The 17,838-nt window shown below is 50.7% G+C and overlaps 1 protein-coding gene across 2 annotated transcripts in view; it reads right to left on the bottom strand.

Annotated features, from left to right (window-relative positions):
- SLC18A2 (solute carrier family 18 member A2) overlaps positions 1 to 6,902 on the bottom strand; it is a 43,880-nt gene extending 36,978 nt beyond the window's left edge. Inside the window, exons 1-3 of one of the 2 annotated variants that reach the window (XM_058298302.2) lie at positions 6,627 to 6,902; positions 6,037 to 6,166; positions 4,308 to 4,659 (exon numbers count right to left, since the gene is read on the bottom strand). In XM_058298302.2, the coding sequence (XP_058154285.1) occupies positions 4,308 to 4,659; positions 6,037 to 6,157 (473 nt within the window). In that variant the 5' untranslated portion in view covers positions 6,158 to 6,166; positions 6,627 to 6,902. Of the gene's footprint in view, positions 1 to 4,307; positions 4,660 to 6,036; positions 6,167 to 6,285; positions 6,482 to 6,626 lie in introns of those variants that run through there. The other variant, XM_058298304.2, reaches the window with a different exon arrangement.
- Between the last annotated feature and the right edge of the window lie 10,936 nt (positions 6,903 to 17,838).

The raw sequence follows: 17,838 nt of genomic DNA on the forward strand, positions 1-17,838 counted from the left end.
TCTGGCTTGCTAAGGCCTCCGTTCCCTCTGTCGAGGTGAAAACAAAAGCAAGGGGGCAGAGCAGGGGGCCTGGGAAGGTGCAACGGGACCAGAAAGAACAAACCCTTTTATCTCCGCACGCTCTTAGAGGCGGCACGGTAGCTTCATATCAGTAATCCGCTTGATATTTTGAATTTCCTAGCATAGCACAGGACTTTTGTTGTCAATCACGTAAAAAATGAAACAACAATTCTTAGGTTTAGCCTGTGAGTCGGCCTGTCCTTTCCGGCCACTGGGTGTGTGCAGGGAGTCTGTGGGGGCCGTGCATTGGGGGGAGCGCCTGCTCCCTGACATGCAAGTCAAGTGCAGCTTTTTCAACATGAGAAGTGCCCTAATTCCACTGCCAGTTTCTTCTGATTTCAGAGGCGAAGACTCCGCCGTGCCCTGCCCACCACCCTCACAACATCTAGGACAGGAGAGCTCTTTCCACAACAGCTGCTTTCCCTGTCCATAGAGAAACTGAAAAGGTCACTGCTTATTCCTACAAAGCCCACTACAGAGCAACCAGCTGAAACTAGAAAAAAAAAAAACCAGAAGATTTCATAGAGACTTTTATGCCCCGTGGCATCCTCCTTGCTGTTCAGATGTTAGCTAAGATTTGTGTGGAAAAATAACTGGCTTTCAAATATATTAGGTAACTATGGAAATAAATTAAGCCACTGATGCTGGCTTGATAAAAAGCAGACCATTGAGACAATGACAAGCTAAAGAGGAAGCGGAGGGAGTTGGCCCCCAGCGGCTGTGCGCAGTTATTAACTCTTTCCCGAGCCAGCCGGTGGTCTGGAATAACTTTTGGTTCTAAAGATGTAACTGCTATTTAAACCTTGTGCTAGGCAAGTGAAAGTCACATTCTTAACATTTGTGGGAAAGAGAAAAGAAATGGTGAGGTGGTTTCACCATATCTATCTGCTGGAAATGTTTCTTCTCTGTCCATATGTCTAAAATTCACTTACTGGGCCAGATAACAGGTGCTGCTGCTGTAATTCCCTCCGCCTTTTACGTACAACTGCAATGAGGAAGTGAATAAACCGCACGAGCCTCAAAACTGGAAATCGAGTTGGCCGAGGCACCACGAGGTTTTGGAAAGTGTGTTTCTGGATACGTGATTTACCATGCTCTGCTCCCCATCGGATCTCATATTTTCAATAAAGAAATAGTACGTGAAGAGCCAAGGAAACAGGAATTACTGGCAGCAAATTACCAGCCAAATGAGCACTTACCTCTTCCCAAGAATTGCTGTTTTGTAGTTTCAGAATGATACTTGAGATCTTATCCTATATTGTAAAAATGGACAGGCAGCCTGCTTTTCTATCACCCACCCACAAGAGCCAGTCAGGTGGCAGCAGCCTGGGGGTCCAGGCTGTGATGGGGGTGTCTCGTTTTAGACCAGGGAAGAACAGCTCCTGCCACCAGCCTGGCGAGGCAGCCTTCCCTGGCATCTCTGGGGCTGTGTAAGGTCTCCGACAAGCATTCCTCCTCGGCACTGTCCGGAGCCCTGCGGATGCTGGGGACCTGGACCAGGTCACAGCAGGGGTAGGTAAAGACACTGTTTTTCCAGGGCAGGAGGAGAGCCCCTGTCCCAAAGCAAGGCTGATCTCTGCTATTTCTCAGCTACCTGCCCACTGATTAAAAATGGAAATCAACAAGTCCCTGTTGGGGCATTCAACCAGGGAGAGCCCAAGAAGATGCAGGCAAAACAGATTCTGACCAGCATTATCTATTTTGGGCAGCTAAAAGGACAAGCCATATATATAATAATAAGTGGGCAGAAAGAAGGGGAAGAGAAGAACAGAGCTGGAAAACCCGGGCAGAGCACGTGGACAGCTGGCTTCAGCTCAGCTGCTGCTGAGAGAATGTTTCCTCCCTGAGCTGCAAGCTCTAGGCACCAGGACTGGCCCCAAAGCCTCTGTTAAAGTCCCTTACAACTCAAATGCTCCACGCTTTCAGCTACTCTTTAATCAGAAACAGATATTAACCAACTTTAAAATGCTATTTCAACACCCTTGTTTACAACACTGAGCCATCCAAGATGGCGTCTCCAAGTTTCTCTTGCTGGTAACGGAGGCTGTGACGACACAAATTACGTCAAAAGACTATTCACAATGGCTCACAAGGAACGCGTTTGTCCCTTCTCTCCTGCCTCTCCTGCTGAACCATGGAGGGAGGCTGGAGAGTGCCCAGCAGGGTTGAGAGTCCCCAAATTCATTTCCACCTGGCTTGGAAAGTATTCGAACCGTTACAAAGAACTTTAGAAGGATAACAGAGTTCTCTCCATCGTTTTGCCTACATCAATATTAAAATTTGTGTGCACTTCCACCTTGCAATATGGCCCTAGAAAAAGAAGGGTGTTTTGAAATTTGCTGGGTAGCTGGGGGAACCAGTTGGGGATTAAAATGTAATTCCCAAAGGGGATGACTCCCCACAAGAACAGACTAAACTGCACAGGACACAAAGCAAAACTGAGTTTCTCTTAGCACACAATATTTTTGGAGCCCCAAACATGAGCCCTGGGTGACGGCCCTGTCCAAGCATTTGGAGCATCTGCCAGAGGAAACTGCTTGCCGGTTTCAAGCAAGCTGCTCCCCTTGTCATAAGCAACACATTCAAAACAAAAAAGGGATTTTTGAAAAGCTTTCCATTTGCCATTTGGAAGCCTGGCATACTGACATCATTTCAGCGAGTTTCTAAGTATTACACTGTACCGCCAGCAGCCTTTGCGCCCATGTGATTGGCAAGGTGTTATTACGATAATGTCCTCAATCTTCGTGGATAGTATTTGAGCTATTGCTTTCTCCGAATACAAAATCCTGAGCTGTTTTCTGTAATTATACCAGATGCCTTTTAAGAAGGGCCCTTCATCTTGAAAAGGGAAGAAAACAACCTTGCCACTCCTGGGGTGGGTTTGGTTTCCCTCCTGGAGAAAAGAGGGGCTGCGTGGGGTCCCTAGATAATGGTGCTCCACGGTGGGCTCCCGAGGCAGCCCGTGCTGGGTTCATTTGTTTAGCATATTTTAGGCTGCAGCTTTCTAATACTGCTCTACACAGAGCAGAGGGCTGGACCTGGACCAGTTAAGCTGGTTTCTGTAGCTGTTCCTGCTCCTCCTTCTCCAAGCCAAGGCCTGGGTTGGTGTGAACATCTCCCATCTCCCAGTCTACCAGGGATGCTGGGCTGACAGGCTTACAATCGTGCTTAGCTCACCTGCCTCTCCCACGTGGCTCTGGAACCCCCAGTGGCTCCCAAGTGCCCCCACAACAAAACCCCCTTCCCTTCTGGGCCTAGCACTTGGGGCCTCTTACAGTCTAGCCCAGCCCCTTCTCCAAGTCCTGCCCTCCTTAGCTTACAAGAGGGACCTCAGCACTCCCTTTTCTACCACTTGGCCTTCTGCCTTGGGGCTGCACTATACCAACTACCTTTGGGGACTGCCTCCTCCCCTCAACAGCAAGCCCCTTAGAACTGAAGCTTCCATCCTTTCCTGCACTTGGAACCCCCACATAGCAGGCAGAACTGAGCCATCTCCGCTGCAGGTCAGCAAATACTTGCTGAATGACCAGGAGCTATGGAGAAGTGATTAATTATTCAAACAATATATGGGTTCCCAAAATCCAGACTACTCAGATAAATCTAAAGCTAGTTAGGGCAGTGTGCACAGTCTAGACAATGGCCTCAATTTTCTGCTTCTCTTCATGCCTGAAGTAACCGGAAGAAGGAAAAGAATTCTCCCACTACCTAAGACTTCAGCATCAATGCAGAGTTTCACCAATATTACCAATTCTTCTGACATTTCCCACCTGGCTATCTAACGGAGCCTTTGCCATTGCAGATCTAAAGGAAACATGTGGGCTTTCTCAATGAGCACCCAGCCAGAGGTGGAAGAGAAGAGAAAGCTGACAGCACATGGAATCCAGTGACGGCCATGGTCACTGCAGAGCTCTTGCTGCCCAAGGGTTATTTTGCCAAGTGTCCTTACGAAACCTGGTATTTAGACAGAACCAAAGTTCTCCCACTTGGGGAGGTCCTCTTTATTCTAACTTCTTTGATATTTTCTTACTTATTGAACGACAGTGGGAGCAATGAAAAGGTGGAGCGAACTGAGAGATCATTCTTATCTGAGGACAGAGATGTAAGGGGAAGGAGACAGCGTTCTCCCCCAGTTCACCCACCACTGATTCTCTAGACTCTGAGAAGTGAAGGAGAAACAGAGTCCCATGGGGAAAGGGGCTTGGAGCGATATAAATATAAAGCTCTTCGACTATAAAAATACCACCTACCTGTTGGTCAACAGTCCTATGAAAGGGTTGGTGAGGAGCTGGACTGTGGCTTTGGAAGCAAACAACAGGCCGACCTGCACGTTTTCATTCAGGAGGTCCCGATCTTCACTGGGGCAGTCAGGAGGGGCAGCGGTCGCGTTGGTCACCATGTGCTGGGTGGTGGCCTTATGTGGCTGCTTGCCCTGAGCATCTCCGGTAGCATTGCTGGTGACCATGGTGGAGTTGTCATAATAGGAAAAGATGTTCTGGAAGCTGCCCGAGGTGGAAGTGGGGAGCCCCGGCTTGGCAGTCTGGATTTCTGTAGTATTCTTCTCATGTTCAATGCTGTACAGGTAACTTGGGATGATGGGGACTGGGAACAAGAGCACACGAGGAAGGAGGCCACTGCCCAAAACCCTCCCAGGTTTCTGCACCCTCCTGGTGCAGAAATCAGACCCCTGCACCACGCTGACACTGCGACAGTTCCCCAGGCTTAGCTCACTAGAGAGACAAAACCCCAAGAGGCTGTAAGAGTTCCCTCTGCTCTCTGGACCATTACTGATCGGCCCTGGAGATTTTTTTTCATTTGTGGGATTTCTCAGTACAGGATTCCTTCAAGAAGAATATTTTAAGAAAGGCAAGTGTGGTCTGAAGCCAAGTCGTTTCTAACCTGGGATTAACCAGTGCTTCTCAGAAAGAGAGGCATTTAGACGAATAAATCAAGCAAAGAGAAACCTAAATTTCATTAGCCATCTCCGAAAAAAATAAACCTGCAGGAAGGAATACTTTGGCAGTTCTACAACAGGCCCACTTTTTCTTTCTATTACATGGGTGAGAATTTGCAATCTTTCATACAACCTGGAAGATTTAAGAATTCCTAAGACTTCCAATAAAGGAAAATGCAAACTGTTTAATGTAATAGAAGCTCTGGGCATATGGGTAACAACAGGGCATTCTGGACAAAGCAGAACTGAGGCCCTTGTTTCTGAAAATGAATAAACCATACATGCTCTGGATACTCATTCTAGAGAAACCTGACTTTTAGCTACTTGGCAAACTGTGTCATGAGCCCACCGGCAAATGAAGAAAGGAGAAATGTTTTTTTCATTCATTAAAATTGGGATTTTGTTTTTGAGAAAAGGATGCCAAACAAATAATTTTCTGTTAATGGGACCTAATTAAGAGACCAGGATTTCAATTATTTAGTTTTTCAAAACTCCATTATAGGAAAAGCTGAAACCAATACTCCATTCAAATTGCTCTTTAATAGGTCCTGAAATATTTCCATCTCAATATTTTTTAAATGTTCCTTTTGTGGGGGGAAGGATGTTGATTCGTTTCTTTAGGCGTGAGGCTTAATTATTCATCTACCTTCTCAGGTAGCATAATAATTACTGTAACACATCACTGTGAACTCTAGAAATTACTTTCTTAACAGAAATCTTTTCATCACGGTGCAAGGGGAAGTAGGAAATTATCAGGAGGAAACATAAGTTCTGGGTCGTATCGGTCTTATGTCACATTTTTTGACCTGACCACCAGGAAAACGAAGCCACAAACGCGGCTCCTACTTCCCCGGGCGCGGCAGCCTCCGGGGGAGGTGTTCTTGCAAAGTGTATTCTCCAACTTCCCGGGCCGCCTCGGAGCTCTGGGACCGCGCTGGGGGACTTTCCAGGAAGGGGCATCCGGGGAAGGTGGCTCTCTGGGACGGGAGACGCCCGGGGAAGGGGGCCGCCCGGCCCGTACGTACCCACGACGGTGAGCAGCATGTTGTCCAGCAGCAGCGCGAGGAACACGATGAAGAGGATGAGCTTCCGGGAGTGGCGGCTCTCCTGCAGCCAGCGGAGCAGCGCCAGCTCGCTCAGGGCCATGGCTCGGCGCTGCGGGCGCGGCGCGCGGTGAGGGGCTGCGGCGGGCGGGAGCCGGGCCCCACCCCCGCGACTCAGACCTCGCCGGCCGCAGCAGGGGGGGCGCGGGGGGCGCCCTCCCCTCCGCTCACCTGTCCCGAGCGCGTCCCCTCGAGCGCCTGCGCCCGCTGGAAATGGGGCCGGCGAGTGCCGTCGGGGACCGAAGCTGGGGCCGGCGCGACGCCGCCCTGCTCCCCGCCTTCATCTGGTTCCACTTCTCCCACTACTTCCGCGCGCTCGGAAAGCGCTGCGGCACCCCGCGGACCGCGCACCCTGCGCACGCTGCTTTCCCAAGCCGCCCCGGGAGCCCCGCGCGCGGCGCCCGTGGGGGCTCCCCCCCGCCAGACCCTGGGCCCCGCTCTCCCCGGCGTGACCCGGCGGCGCTTCTTCTCCCGCATCCTACCCTGCGGGCAGGAAACCCGTTCGGCATTACCTCGGGGTCGCCTGCGGCCGCGGCTACCGAGATCCTCGCGCCCGCGCCCCCGCCCGCTCCGCTGTGGGCTGCGTCCGTCCGGGTGGCTCCGGGTCGCTGTCTCGATCCCGAGCGCTGGGCTGCCGCCGCTCCGTTTACGGGGTCCGGCTCTGACGTCACGGCAGGGGGTGGGAGCAGGGGGCTGGGGCGCCTTGGCCTCCAGGCGCTCCGCCCGCCGCCGCCCCGCGCCGTCGCCGCGCGGAAGGGACCGCCTCACCTCCTTTCGGTCCACATCGCGGCCGCGGCCGCGCCTCCACCCCCGCCTCGACCCCGCGCAGCCCTGCCCGGCTCTGCGCCCTGGGGACCTGGGCTGGGATTGAAGCGGCAGGTGCCCGGAGGGAAGGAGTCGGGGACCCGAGGGCGAGGCCTCAAGGACCCCGGGATGAAGGGGTCAGGGGACGATGAGAAGTCAGGGACCCTCTCTCTCTTCTGCTTTGGGGAAGTCACGTGGCTCTTTGGGCCTTAGTGTCCCTGAAATTGCCGAGGACATGGAAGCTGCTGGGGTGAGGGTCAGGAGCCAGGGACAGACCTCTCTTGACTGGGGAGGCGCAGGTGACACAGAGGCAGGTTAGCTTAGGAAAAGGGAAAATGAGTCGGGGCTGAGACCTGGTAGGAAACATGACTGTGAGACACTTGGCAGTGAACCCCGGCCAGGAAACATGACTGTGAGACACTTGGCAGTGAACCCCGGCCAGGGAAAGACCAGGAGACCCAGGGCTGGAGATCATCTGGAAGGGGTTGGGGATGAGATCCCCTTGGGGCAAGGAAAGCCCCTGACACTCCAAAGGCCTCACCCTTGGCCCCCTGAGAGCTGAGCGCTGGGGACTCCCCCCCGCCCCGCCCAACATTATGCACAGGGAGAAGCAAAAGTTTTCCAAGGCCTGCCCGGGGGCCCCTGCTTGCCTGTCTCACCCTGCAGCCCGCCTGGGTCCCTGTTCCCCACTGTGTACTTTTCTCATTTTCTTGGCTCTTAAACTCTTTACTCCCTTGTCTACTGAATGGTGTGTCCCTAAATTCTTTGATGCGACATAAACCAAGAACCTGGAGGCCCAGAACCCAGACCCTCTGCCAACAACACTCGGTCACCCCCTCCCCGCTGGACCCTCCCACCTAGGGCACTGCCATGGGGGGACTTTGGGCCTCCAGGCCTGGGACACTGTCAAGCTGGTGATGTGGAAACAGGGGAAAGGGGGACTGTCTTTCCACAATGGGAGTAAGGGGAGGTGAGGGTCCCTTGAGTCCAGGCTCAGAAAGCGAGAGCCGCAAGGCCTGGGCCTCTGGGGCCACCAGGAGCAGCTGGCCCCAGGGAGGGACCCTGGAGATAGGAGTGTGCCTAGTACCTTAGGAAGGGGGCTCAGGGGCGGCTGCGTCCCCTCGCAACCAGCTGAGTGCCAGAGGCAATAAACTTTCTTGAAAGCGCTTGTTGGTGGCTGATCTCCAGCTGCCTCCGCACTGCTTAGGAGTAAGGGTGCACCTTCGATTTCCAAGTCCCCTTGCTGTATGAACAGAGAGGAAACCCCCACCCACACACACACAGCTGGAGCTTTAGAGGCCCTTCCAGGGTCGTGGAGGCCCCGCAGCAGTGTTCCTGGAAAGCCACGTGGAATAGGCGCTGCCTTGTGGCAGCTCTCCCAGGCTGGCCACCTGGCCTGGCTGCGTCCATGGTGGCTTGTTTCGAGCAGGAGAGGGCTCAGAGCCGCAGCGCCAGGCGTGGCCTCCCCGCTCTCTCCGCCTCCAGACTTCCCACCGCTGCCCCTGGTGTGTGAGCAGGATGGTTGGGTAAGTAAGTGGGTCAGCAACACGGGGACTCCGGGCGTCTCAGCACTGCGCAACTCAAATATTAAACAAGGCGGCGAGAAGGAAACCACGCGGAGGCAGAAAGCAGTCGGCAGGAAGCTGGCGAAGACGGCTCTGAAGGGCCTCGCCCTATGGAGGGTCCAACCCCAATACGGGGGCAAAGAGGAGTCAGGGAGGAGCACTGGTCTCCAGGCCGGGTCCCAGGCTAACCCTTCCCTGCTGTGACCTCGGGCGGGTTACTTGTCCTCTCGGTGCCTACTTTCCTCATCGCTGAAATGGGGGTACTAATGAGAGCTGCAGGTGGCTGGAAGGGTTAAGTGGGAAGGGCTGAGCGGCCCTGAGCACGGGGTCTGGCCCTGAGGGAGCGCTCAGTGAGCATCGGCCGTACATTCAGTCCCTCAGTCAGTGAATATTTGTGGGGCCTTCCTAAGTGCCAGGCACTGAGGCTGATGCTGGGGAGAGACAGTAATGGCCCAAACAGAAAAACCCCTGCCCTGGGGGTGCCTGCATTCTGGTAAGAGCCTCCTAAAGATGGACCCAGGGGGAGTCGGACTTGGCCCAGTGGTTAGGGCGTCCGTCTATCACATGGGAGGTCCCCGGTTCAAACCCCGGGCCTCCTTGACCCGTGTGGAGCTGGCCCATGCGCAGTGCTGATGCGCACAAGGAGTGCCGTGCCACGCAGGGGTGTCCCCCACATAGGGGAGCCCCACACGCAAGGAGTGTGCCCCGTAAGGAGAGCCGCCCAGTGCGAAAGAAAGTGCAGCCTGCCCAGGAATGGCACACACGGAGAGCTGACACAACAAGATGACGCAACCAAAAGAAACACAGATTCCTATGCCGCTGACAACAGAAGCGGACAAAGAAGAAAAACGCAGAAAACAGACAACCGGGGTGGCGGGGGAGGGGAGAGAAATAAATAAATCTTTAAAAAAAAACAACACCTAAAAGCTTTAAAAAAAAGAAAGAAAGATAGACCCAGGAAGCCACACCAAACCCCTGCTCAGCCAGCTGGAGCGACGGCACCAGGGAAAACGCCAAGCCCCGGCGCCCTCCTCCCGGCCTCCGCTCCCCCGGGGGTCCCTGGCCTTGCAGCACCTTCCAGCATTTGGTTCACATCCCCACTCGCAGAATTTTTTTTTAAATGTGTACTCCCTCACACATTTTTAATTTGGCATTTAACATGTTTTGTTTTTTAATCATAAATTTGAATCGTTTGGGACTACATTTTACATACTGACCTTGACATATAAAACTATTATGTCACTCTTTTTAAGTGAGCCCAGCAGAAAAAAATTAAAAACTGCAGGACCACCATGTTCAACTTAAAAATAAGTCTCTTTAGCAAGCAAAAAATCTAGTTTCCTTTATTACTTCAAAGTCTGTTCTCATTCCACTTCCAACAGAATTTTATCAGACTGTAATGTTTTCATCAATTAAATTCTTTATTCATCACCTTATCTAGTATGTGACTTGCAACGAGTATATGAATATGCATTAACTTTAAAATTTTTTCTTTTGACCAGAAGGCTCTGAGTTTTAAGATTTTCTTCAGGATTATGTTATTATAAAAATAGGCCATGGTTTTACATGTAGGAGGACTCTTCATAAATAATGATTCAACATAAAAAGGGAAACTGCTTTGGAAACACATTTCCCACGGAGATGGGTGGGTGGAGGATTTGGGGAACCTTGATTAAAGAAGCCTTCTCAGTCACCGAAGTTGTCTCTTTGTTTAGCACTTGATGTTTCTACCCATGGGGACAATGTGACACAGGAAGATGGCCAGAAGTGAGCCTTTCTTTTGTCCTGTAGGAATTGAGATTTTGTTGAAGGGATGGGTAAAAGAGCATCCTCGTGTCTCCACCAGATCAGTTTTAAGTAGGAGGACATGGAAACAGAGGGGCCCGAATGCCTAGGGTCCCTTCACATTCACCTGGAGTCCGGATAATCCAGACTATACTGCAGGGAGGCCCTGGCCGCTCAGGCCCCTGCCTCCTCCCCTCCTCTTACACCTCTCTGCCCCTGCTCCCCCTCCAGCTCCGCTGGTTCCGCTCAGTGTTTCTCTGCCTCAGGGCCTTTGCACACCCTCTCTGGCTAGGAAGGTCTTCCTCTTCTTTTTCTGATCATCTCTTTCTCATTCTTCATTCCCAGCCCTAATGTCACCTCTTGGAAGGAAGCTACCCCTTCATGGAAGGAACTGTCGCCTCCTCCCAAGCCTGTCTGTCTGCGAGGAACACTCCTCCCACAGGTGCAATTCCGTACCTCTGCCTCTACTGGAATCAGGGCAGGGGACGCTCTTGTCGCTCATTTCTGTTTTTTCAGAACACAGTCGGTGGTTACAAACACCTGCCAAGAGGAGGTGCAGTGGGCAGTCAGGTGTCCCGTCATATGCCAAGTCAGGGGAACCAGAGAGACACACTATTGCTGGGAGGGGAGGGCCGCCTTCCTGTCTCCCCTGTAAGAGGACATTCCTCCGAGACCAGGCTTCGGGAGTGTCCCTGTGAACACATCATTTATTTGTTCTCCCTGGAACCCAGCCTGCTGAGCTCAGCCACCTGGCCCCTTGCTGTCACCCACTCCCACTGTTTTCAAACACAAGGGACTGGAAAGGACAAAGGGACCACCGGGGTTGGCTTTTTCACTTTCCACTTAAGAAGGAGAAGGCATGAGGCCCTAGGGACAGAGCAGTTATTTGAAATAGGCTTGACTCGAGAGAAACTGAGTTTGAGTTACAGATAGCATCCTGGCTGGGCCACTTTTATGATGGATGCGACCTTGGGTTCCTTACTTAGGCTCCTGTGCCTCAGCGTCTCTTCTGTCACTTACACATAATCACAGCCCCTGGCTCACAGAGTCGCTATTGGGGTTGACTGGGAGCATCCTTGTAGAGTGCCTGGCACATGCTGTAGTAGGTGCTGGCCAAGTGCTTTCTGTTCCAGGAAAATTGAAAGCATTGAATACCTGGAAGGTGCGAGCTGTCCGCGGAGGGAACCATCAGGTGCTCCCACCTCCAAAAGAACTTGGAAGTAAGGGGAAAAAACTTACCCCAGGGCATTAAGCTAAGAAAAACAAATACTGAAGCTGAAATGAACAAGTCATTGTGAGGAGTCACCGTGGTTTCTAAGCTAGTGAGAGCCGATCTGCCAGTGAACACAGGTGTGGAGCGAGAAGGGCGCGCGCGCAAGCTGGCACCCGGTGGGAGCCGCCAGTGCGCAGCCGCGGAAGCCCACGTGGCTGCCAAGCCCGGGCGCCGCTCCAGCGTCAGAGAAACTCCAGCTACAACGATCGATAGAGCTCTCCACCCACTGTCGAAGTTAGGCAGGTGGCTGACGCCGTTTGTGTGACGGCGTGGGGAAGGGGGGACCCATTCCTCGGGGGCGAGCTGGAGCCTGGCGCAGCCTTTCTGGAGCGCAATCGGGCACCTCATGCCTCGTCTCCGGGAAGTCCCTGCTCGGGTCCTCGGGGACTTGGGCCAGGAAAGCCATGGCAGGCTAGCCTCCACGGTGGCGGCAGAGGTCCCCTAGGGGGTAGGAAGTAAGACGCGGAGGACCACGCAGCCCCCAGACCCAGCAGCTCTCACACAGCCTTGAGCGCGAGAGGAGGAGGGGGAGGGGAAGAGGGGGAGGGGGAGGGGAGGGGGAGGGGAGGGGGAGAGCAAGTGCCCGAGCCCCAGGTCCCGTTGGTCCATTGACCGCATCCCGAGCACCACCGCGCGTTTCGAGGGCTTGGCTGCCACTCGGACTCCAGTGGCTGTCTTGGGGGGAGAGGGGCCAGGTGAGGGGATCTGGGCCGAGGCGGGAAGCCAGCAGAGACCACGAGAGGGGCCTGGCCAGGACCAGCGGCTGCGGGATGCGCAGCGGAAGGCAGGTGAGGAGCTCAGCTCCGCGCACAGGGTCCCCGAAAGCGCCATCAGGAGGGGCTCCAGCCGTGGGCGCCCAGACCGAGGAAAGGCTGTCAGGGAGGCGTGGCTGCACACTCAGGCCCTGGGGGAAGCGACCCCTCCGGGCAGGCGGGGCTGTGCTCCGTCTCAAACCAGACTGAAGGGAATCCCCACAGCAGGGGGAAACCGATCCTCCAAAAGCCGGAAATGAAGTAGAAGTGGTCAGTACCTGTCAAAATGCAAGACTCCTTGCTTGCCTGTAACTATCGAAAATTAAAATTATAGCCTTGCCTTGAGAGGTTTCTGACATGTGTAGATGCATTACTTATAACAACTATGAATCAAAAGACGGGTGGATATGGACCTATAGAAAGTGGCTAGATTTCTATAGTTTCTGTGAAGTAGTATGTTATTAACTGTAAATGAGCTGTGAAAAGTGAAGGATGTGTACTGTCAACACTAGGGCAGGGAAGCGGACTTGGCCCAGTGGTTAGGGCATCTGTCTACCACATGGGAGGTCCACGGTTCAAACCCCGGGCCTCCTTGACCTGGGTGCAGCTGGCCCACGCTCAGTGCTGATGCTCACAAGGAGTGCCCTGCCATGCAGGGGTGTCCCCTGCATGGGGGAGCCCCACACGCAAGGAGTGCGCCCCGTAAGGAGAACCGCCCAGCATGACATAAAATGCAGCCTGCCCAGGAATGGCGCCGCACACACACAGAACTGACACATCAAGATGACACAACAAGATGATGCAACAAAAAAAAACACACGGATTCCCGTGCCACTGACAACAACAGAAGCAGGCAAAGAAGAACATGCAGCAAGTAGACACAAAGAACAGACAGGTGGGGTGGGGTATAAAAATAAATAAATCTTTGGGAAAAAAAAGAACACTAGGGCAACCACTGGGGAGAAAATAGTTGAACTGTTAATAGGAAAATTAAAATGAATTTCTAAAAATATTCAAATAATTTTTAAAAGATAGGGAAGATAAGAAAGAACAGATGAACAAAAATCGGAGGAGACAAATGGCAAACAAACAAACAAAAAACGAGACCCAAACTCAGCTTTATCAGTAATTGCATTAACAACTAATAGGCACTCCAATTAAAAAACAGAAAAGGTCAGAATGGATTAAAAGTAATACAAGCACCAATTCTACGCTGTCTGCAAAAGACACCCTTTCTTTAAAGACACAGGTGGGTTGAAAGTAAATAGATGGAAAAATATATATCATGCATTCTGTTAGCATAAGAAGGCTGAAGTGGCTATATTAATATCAGATAAAATGGAGTTGAAAAAAAAATTTTAAAGAGAGATGTAAGGACAGAGCTTTCATAATGAAAGATGTAACAACCATTATGTGTGTACTAATAATAGAGCTTCAAATTATGTGATGTAAAAACTGACAGAATTACAGGGAGAAATAGACAATTCCTCAGTCGTGGTTGGAGAAGTTAACACTCTTTTCTCAACAGTTATAGAACATCTAGACAAGAAATCAGCAGACCTGAAGGACCAGAGCAACAGCATCAACCACCTTGCTTAATTCATATCTACAACACTGAGCAATAGCAGACCCCACGTTCTAGCCAAGGGCACGTGGAAGGTCACAGCTAGGGTCTGTCTCTTTCATGTAGATGTTTTGTTTTGTTTTGTTTTTTGTAGCCACCTCTATCAGTTGTTCAACATACATATGAGTGATGAGCTACCATTTGAAACACAATGTATTGCATGCTCTTGCTTTTCTGAGCTGTTCTGCATCTCTACAGAAAAAGAGCATTTCAGTGTAAAATCTTCCACACCCACTGTTCTAGTTTGAAGGGGCAATGGCAAAGCAAATGTCAATTCACTTGAAGGATGCCTTGCTGGCTGCCAATGAAATTAAGACATAGATGCTCTAACTTAATAATTCAATCCCTGAGTTAACTGGCTTCATGCAGCATTATCTGCAAACGCGGGTCTCCATGTTTGGCCACTTTAATAGAATCACTAACCTTTCTGAGGACGTTTGCTGTGATTGAAGGCTGCTGAGGAGCCAGCTGGCTGTGAGGAGCAGCATTTGATGAACTGTATGTGGCCTGCATCAGCCTCTCTTACCTGGGCTCCCGCAGTCACCCCCAGTGGCCGCCCCGATGCCCAGCCAGACCTCCCACGGTCAAGCCTCCACACCAGCCACAACGTGCTCCCAAACCCCAATGTCATCATACCACTTCCTTGTCTAAACAGTCTCACACATAGGATAATGTCAAACGTCTTCAACATGACCCGGTGGGACGCGCCCCAACCACTCCCTCCAGCTGCATGCATCACATTCCCCCGTGCTCTCGGATCCAGATCGGACCTCCTTGTAATTATCTGGGCTCACATGTTTTCAGACCTCTCCAGCATCCAGCCGGAGGAGCCCTGGCCTGGGGGCCCTGCTTGGTCAGGCAGGCCTCCCTGAACACCTCCTACACACTCGGCGCCAGCCTTCCTCTTCCAGCCACACTGGGCGCCTCTCAGTGAGGGCTTTCTGCTTCAGGGCCTTTGTACATGCTGTTCCTTCTGCCTGGGAAGCTCTTTCTCTTCCTCTTTGTTATTACTGCTTTCTCATTCCTAGTCTCCCATCTATTCTTCATACATGCCTGCTCCCTCCAACTCCAGGGCCTTTGCTCACACCATTCCTACTCCCCCCTCCCTTTTATCTAGTTAACCCCCCCTTAGCCTTTACATTTCAAGTCAGATATTTCTTCCCAGGGAGGACTTCCCTGGCCCTATGCACAGATCCCTGTTCTATACCAGTAGGTCCCTAACCCTTTCATTCCTGGCATTTCTCACCATCATTGCACATTTATAAATGTGACTCTTTAAGTAATGCCTGGCTTCTCTGTCCCTCCCCTATGTAAGCTCAGGGCAGGCAGGGCCTTTGGAACTTTGCTCACTGCTGCATCCCCAGAGCCTCGCATTGTGCCTGGCACCGATTCAGTGTTTGGTAAATGCTCTTGCATGGTTGGCTCAATTTCCTGGTCACTTAAGCAGCAAGTGCCATCCGAGAGTAACTTCCCTGAACCAGCTGCCAGGTCCCCTCCGTGGAGCCTCTCCCTCACAGGTAGTCTCCTCTCAGGCCCGAGGATATACCCTGACCAGCCCAGCTTCCATGGCTTTGTGTAATGGATTTACTCCACCTGGAATGCCATCTTTTCTCTTCTACCTATGCAAGCCCTTGCCTCCTCCTGCCTGGTTTGCCTTGGAAAACCTCTTTCCTGTCATTCCACCTATTGACCAAAATCCCACCCAATTTATGATGCAAGAAGTGAATGATGCCTCTGCTCCTTAAAGCCCCCAAATAATTGACTCATGCATGCTACCTCCCCCTCGGCAGTCACCTGCAGACCGCTCTCCTTGTGTCCCTTATGAGGAGAGCAAATGCCCAGATGTTATCCCATGGGTGGATTTGTACTATCAATGCTGAAGGGCCATGGCACCAGATCCCTCTGATCTTCTGTCAAATGCCCCCCCCTTTTCATCTTCAACCCCTAGTTCCCACCTCTACTCCCAACCCCATCCCTAGTCACCACCTCCTGCTACTCCAGCAGCCTCCTAACTGGCCTCCCCAAGGCCAGGAACTGCCTCCAATCCACCTGTGACTCAGCAGCTTTCCGTCAATCATGCTTTTAGCAGGTCCCTCCCCAGCTCAAGTGCCTAATAACTTGTGTCTAAACCCTTCTGCTTCACTTTCAAGCTTGCCCATAACGCCTTACCCCAACTCCTGCCCTCTGCTCATTGGTCCCTTCACTGCCCCAGAAACAGTCATCATGAACGTTTTTTCCTTTTCCCTCCAACTTTCCAGAAACTCTTCCTAGCTCCAGAGCCCAACTCAAGTCCCCTCTCTGCCCTGGCTAAAATGAAACCTCAGATGATTTTGCAGCCTTCCTCAGGACCCCACCTCTCAGGACACAAGTGAAGCACTGATGGTCTGTTCCCATGAAAGCATTTGCCAGCTGGTGTCATTCTCCAATAGGTTCATCTGGGCCCATTTTTTTTTATGTGTTAACATATTTTTTAGGGGACTTCCAGGAAGGTCGCAGACTAGGAAAAGACAGGACTCTCTTCTCTTCCAGAAAAGTAATGAGAGGACAGGCTGAAACAGGCTGGAAAAAGATCTTCTAGAGTTTAGGACAGTAGGTGAAGGCTGGACACCATCCAGAAGAGAAAGGGACAAAGGAGAGGAATTGCAAGAGCAAAACTGTCGAACCAAGAATCAAAGAGCAGTAGTAACAGATAGCTAAATCTCTATGAAAGAGAAAGAAATTGAGCATCTGAGGAAACTACCATCTTAATCAGATGCCTAGAAATCAGCGAAAAATTATAAGTCATACTAAGAAAATGGAAGACATGGCCAAAGAAAAGGAATACGTCAAAACCCCAGAAGAGACACAGGATTTGAGAGAACTAATTAAATGATGTACACAAATTTCCAAAACCTGATGAATGAATTGAAAGACAATATGGCTAAAAAGATAAATGAAAACAAGAAGACATTGAGTGGGCACAAAAAAGAATTTGAAATCCTGAATAGAAAAGTAACAGAGATCATGGGAATGAAAGACACAATAGGTGAGATAAAAAACAACAATAACAACAACATTAGAAGCATACAATAGCAGACGCACAATGATAGAAGAAAGAATAAGTGATGCAGAAGACAAAAGTTGAAATTGAAGAGAGAAAAGAATGGAAAAAAAATTGAGCAGGGGCTCAGGGAGTTGAATGACAACATGAGATGCAACAACATATGTGTCGTGTGAGTTCCAGAAGAAGAAAAGAAGGGAAAGGGGGCAGAAAGAATATTTGAGAAAATAATAGCTGAAATTTTCCCAACTTTCAAAAAAGAAATGAACTTACATATCCAAGAAGTGCACCATACCCCAGTCAGAATAAATCTGAATAGACCTACTCTAAGACACGTACTACTCAGAATGTCAAATGTCAAAGATCAAGAGAAAATTCTGAGAACAGCAAGGGAGAAGCAAACCATCACATACAAGGGATGCCCAGTAAGACTTAGTATGAATTTCTCATCAGAAACCATGGAGGCAAGAAGACAGTGGTATGATACAATTAGGATACTGAAAGAGAAAAATTGCCAACTGAGAATTCTTTATCCATTAAAATTGTCCTTCAGATATGAAGGTGAGTATAAAATAGTGACAAATTAGCAGAAACTAAGAGGGTTCATTAGAAAGAACCCACCCTTGAAGGAAATATTAATAGAAGCCTTAGAATCTGAAAGAAAAAGACAGGAAAGAGAGGCTTGGAGGAGAGTATAGAAGAAAGAATAGCAGAAATGATAGCTAAAATAGTAAAAAGACAGATGAAATATGTTACTACATATGAAAACCAAAGAATAAAATGGTGGAAGTAAATAATGCATTTACAGTAATATCATTGAATATGAAGGGATTAAACTTCCCAATCAAAAGATATAGGTTGACAGAATGGGTAAAATAAAC

The sequence above is a fragment of the Dasypus novemcinctus genome, chromosome 6, assembly GCF_030445035.2.
Source record: "Dasypus novemcinctus isolate mDasNov1 chromosome 6, mDasNov1.1.hap2, whole genome shotgun sequence".
Lineage (NCBI taxonomy): Eukaryota > Metazoa > Chordata > Mammalia > Cingulata > Dasypodidae > Dasypus > Dasypus novemcinctus.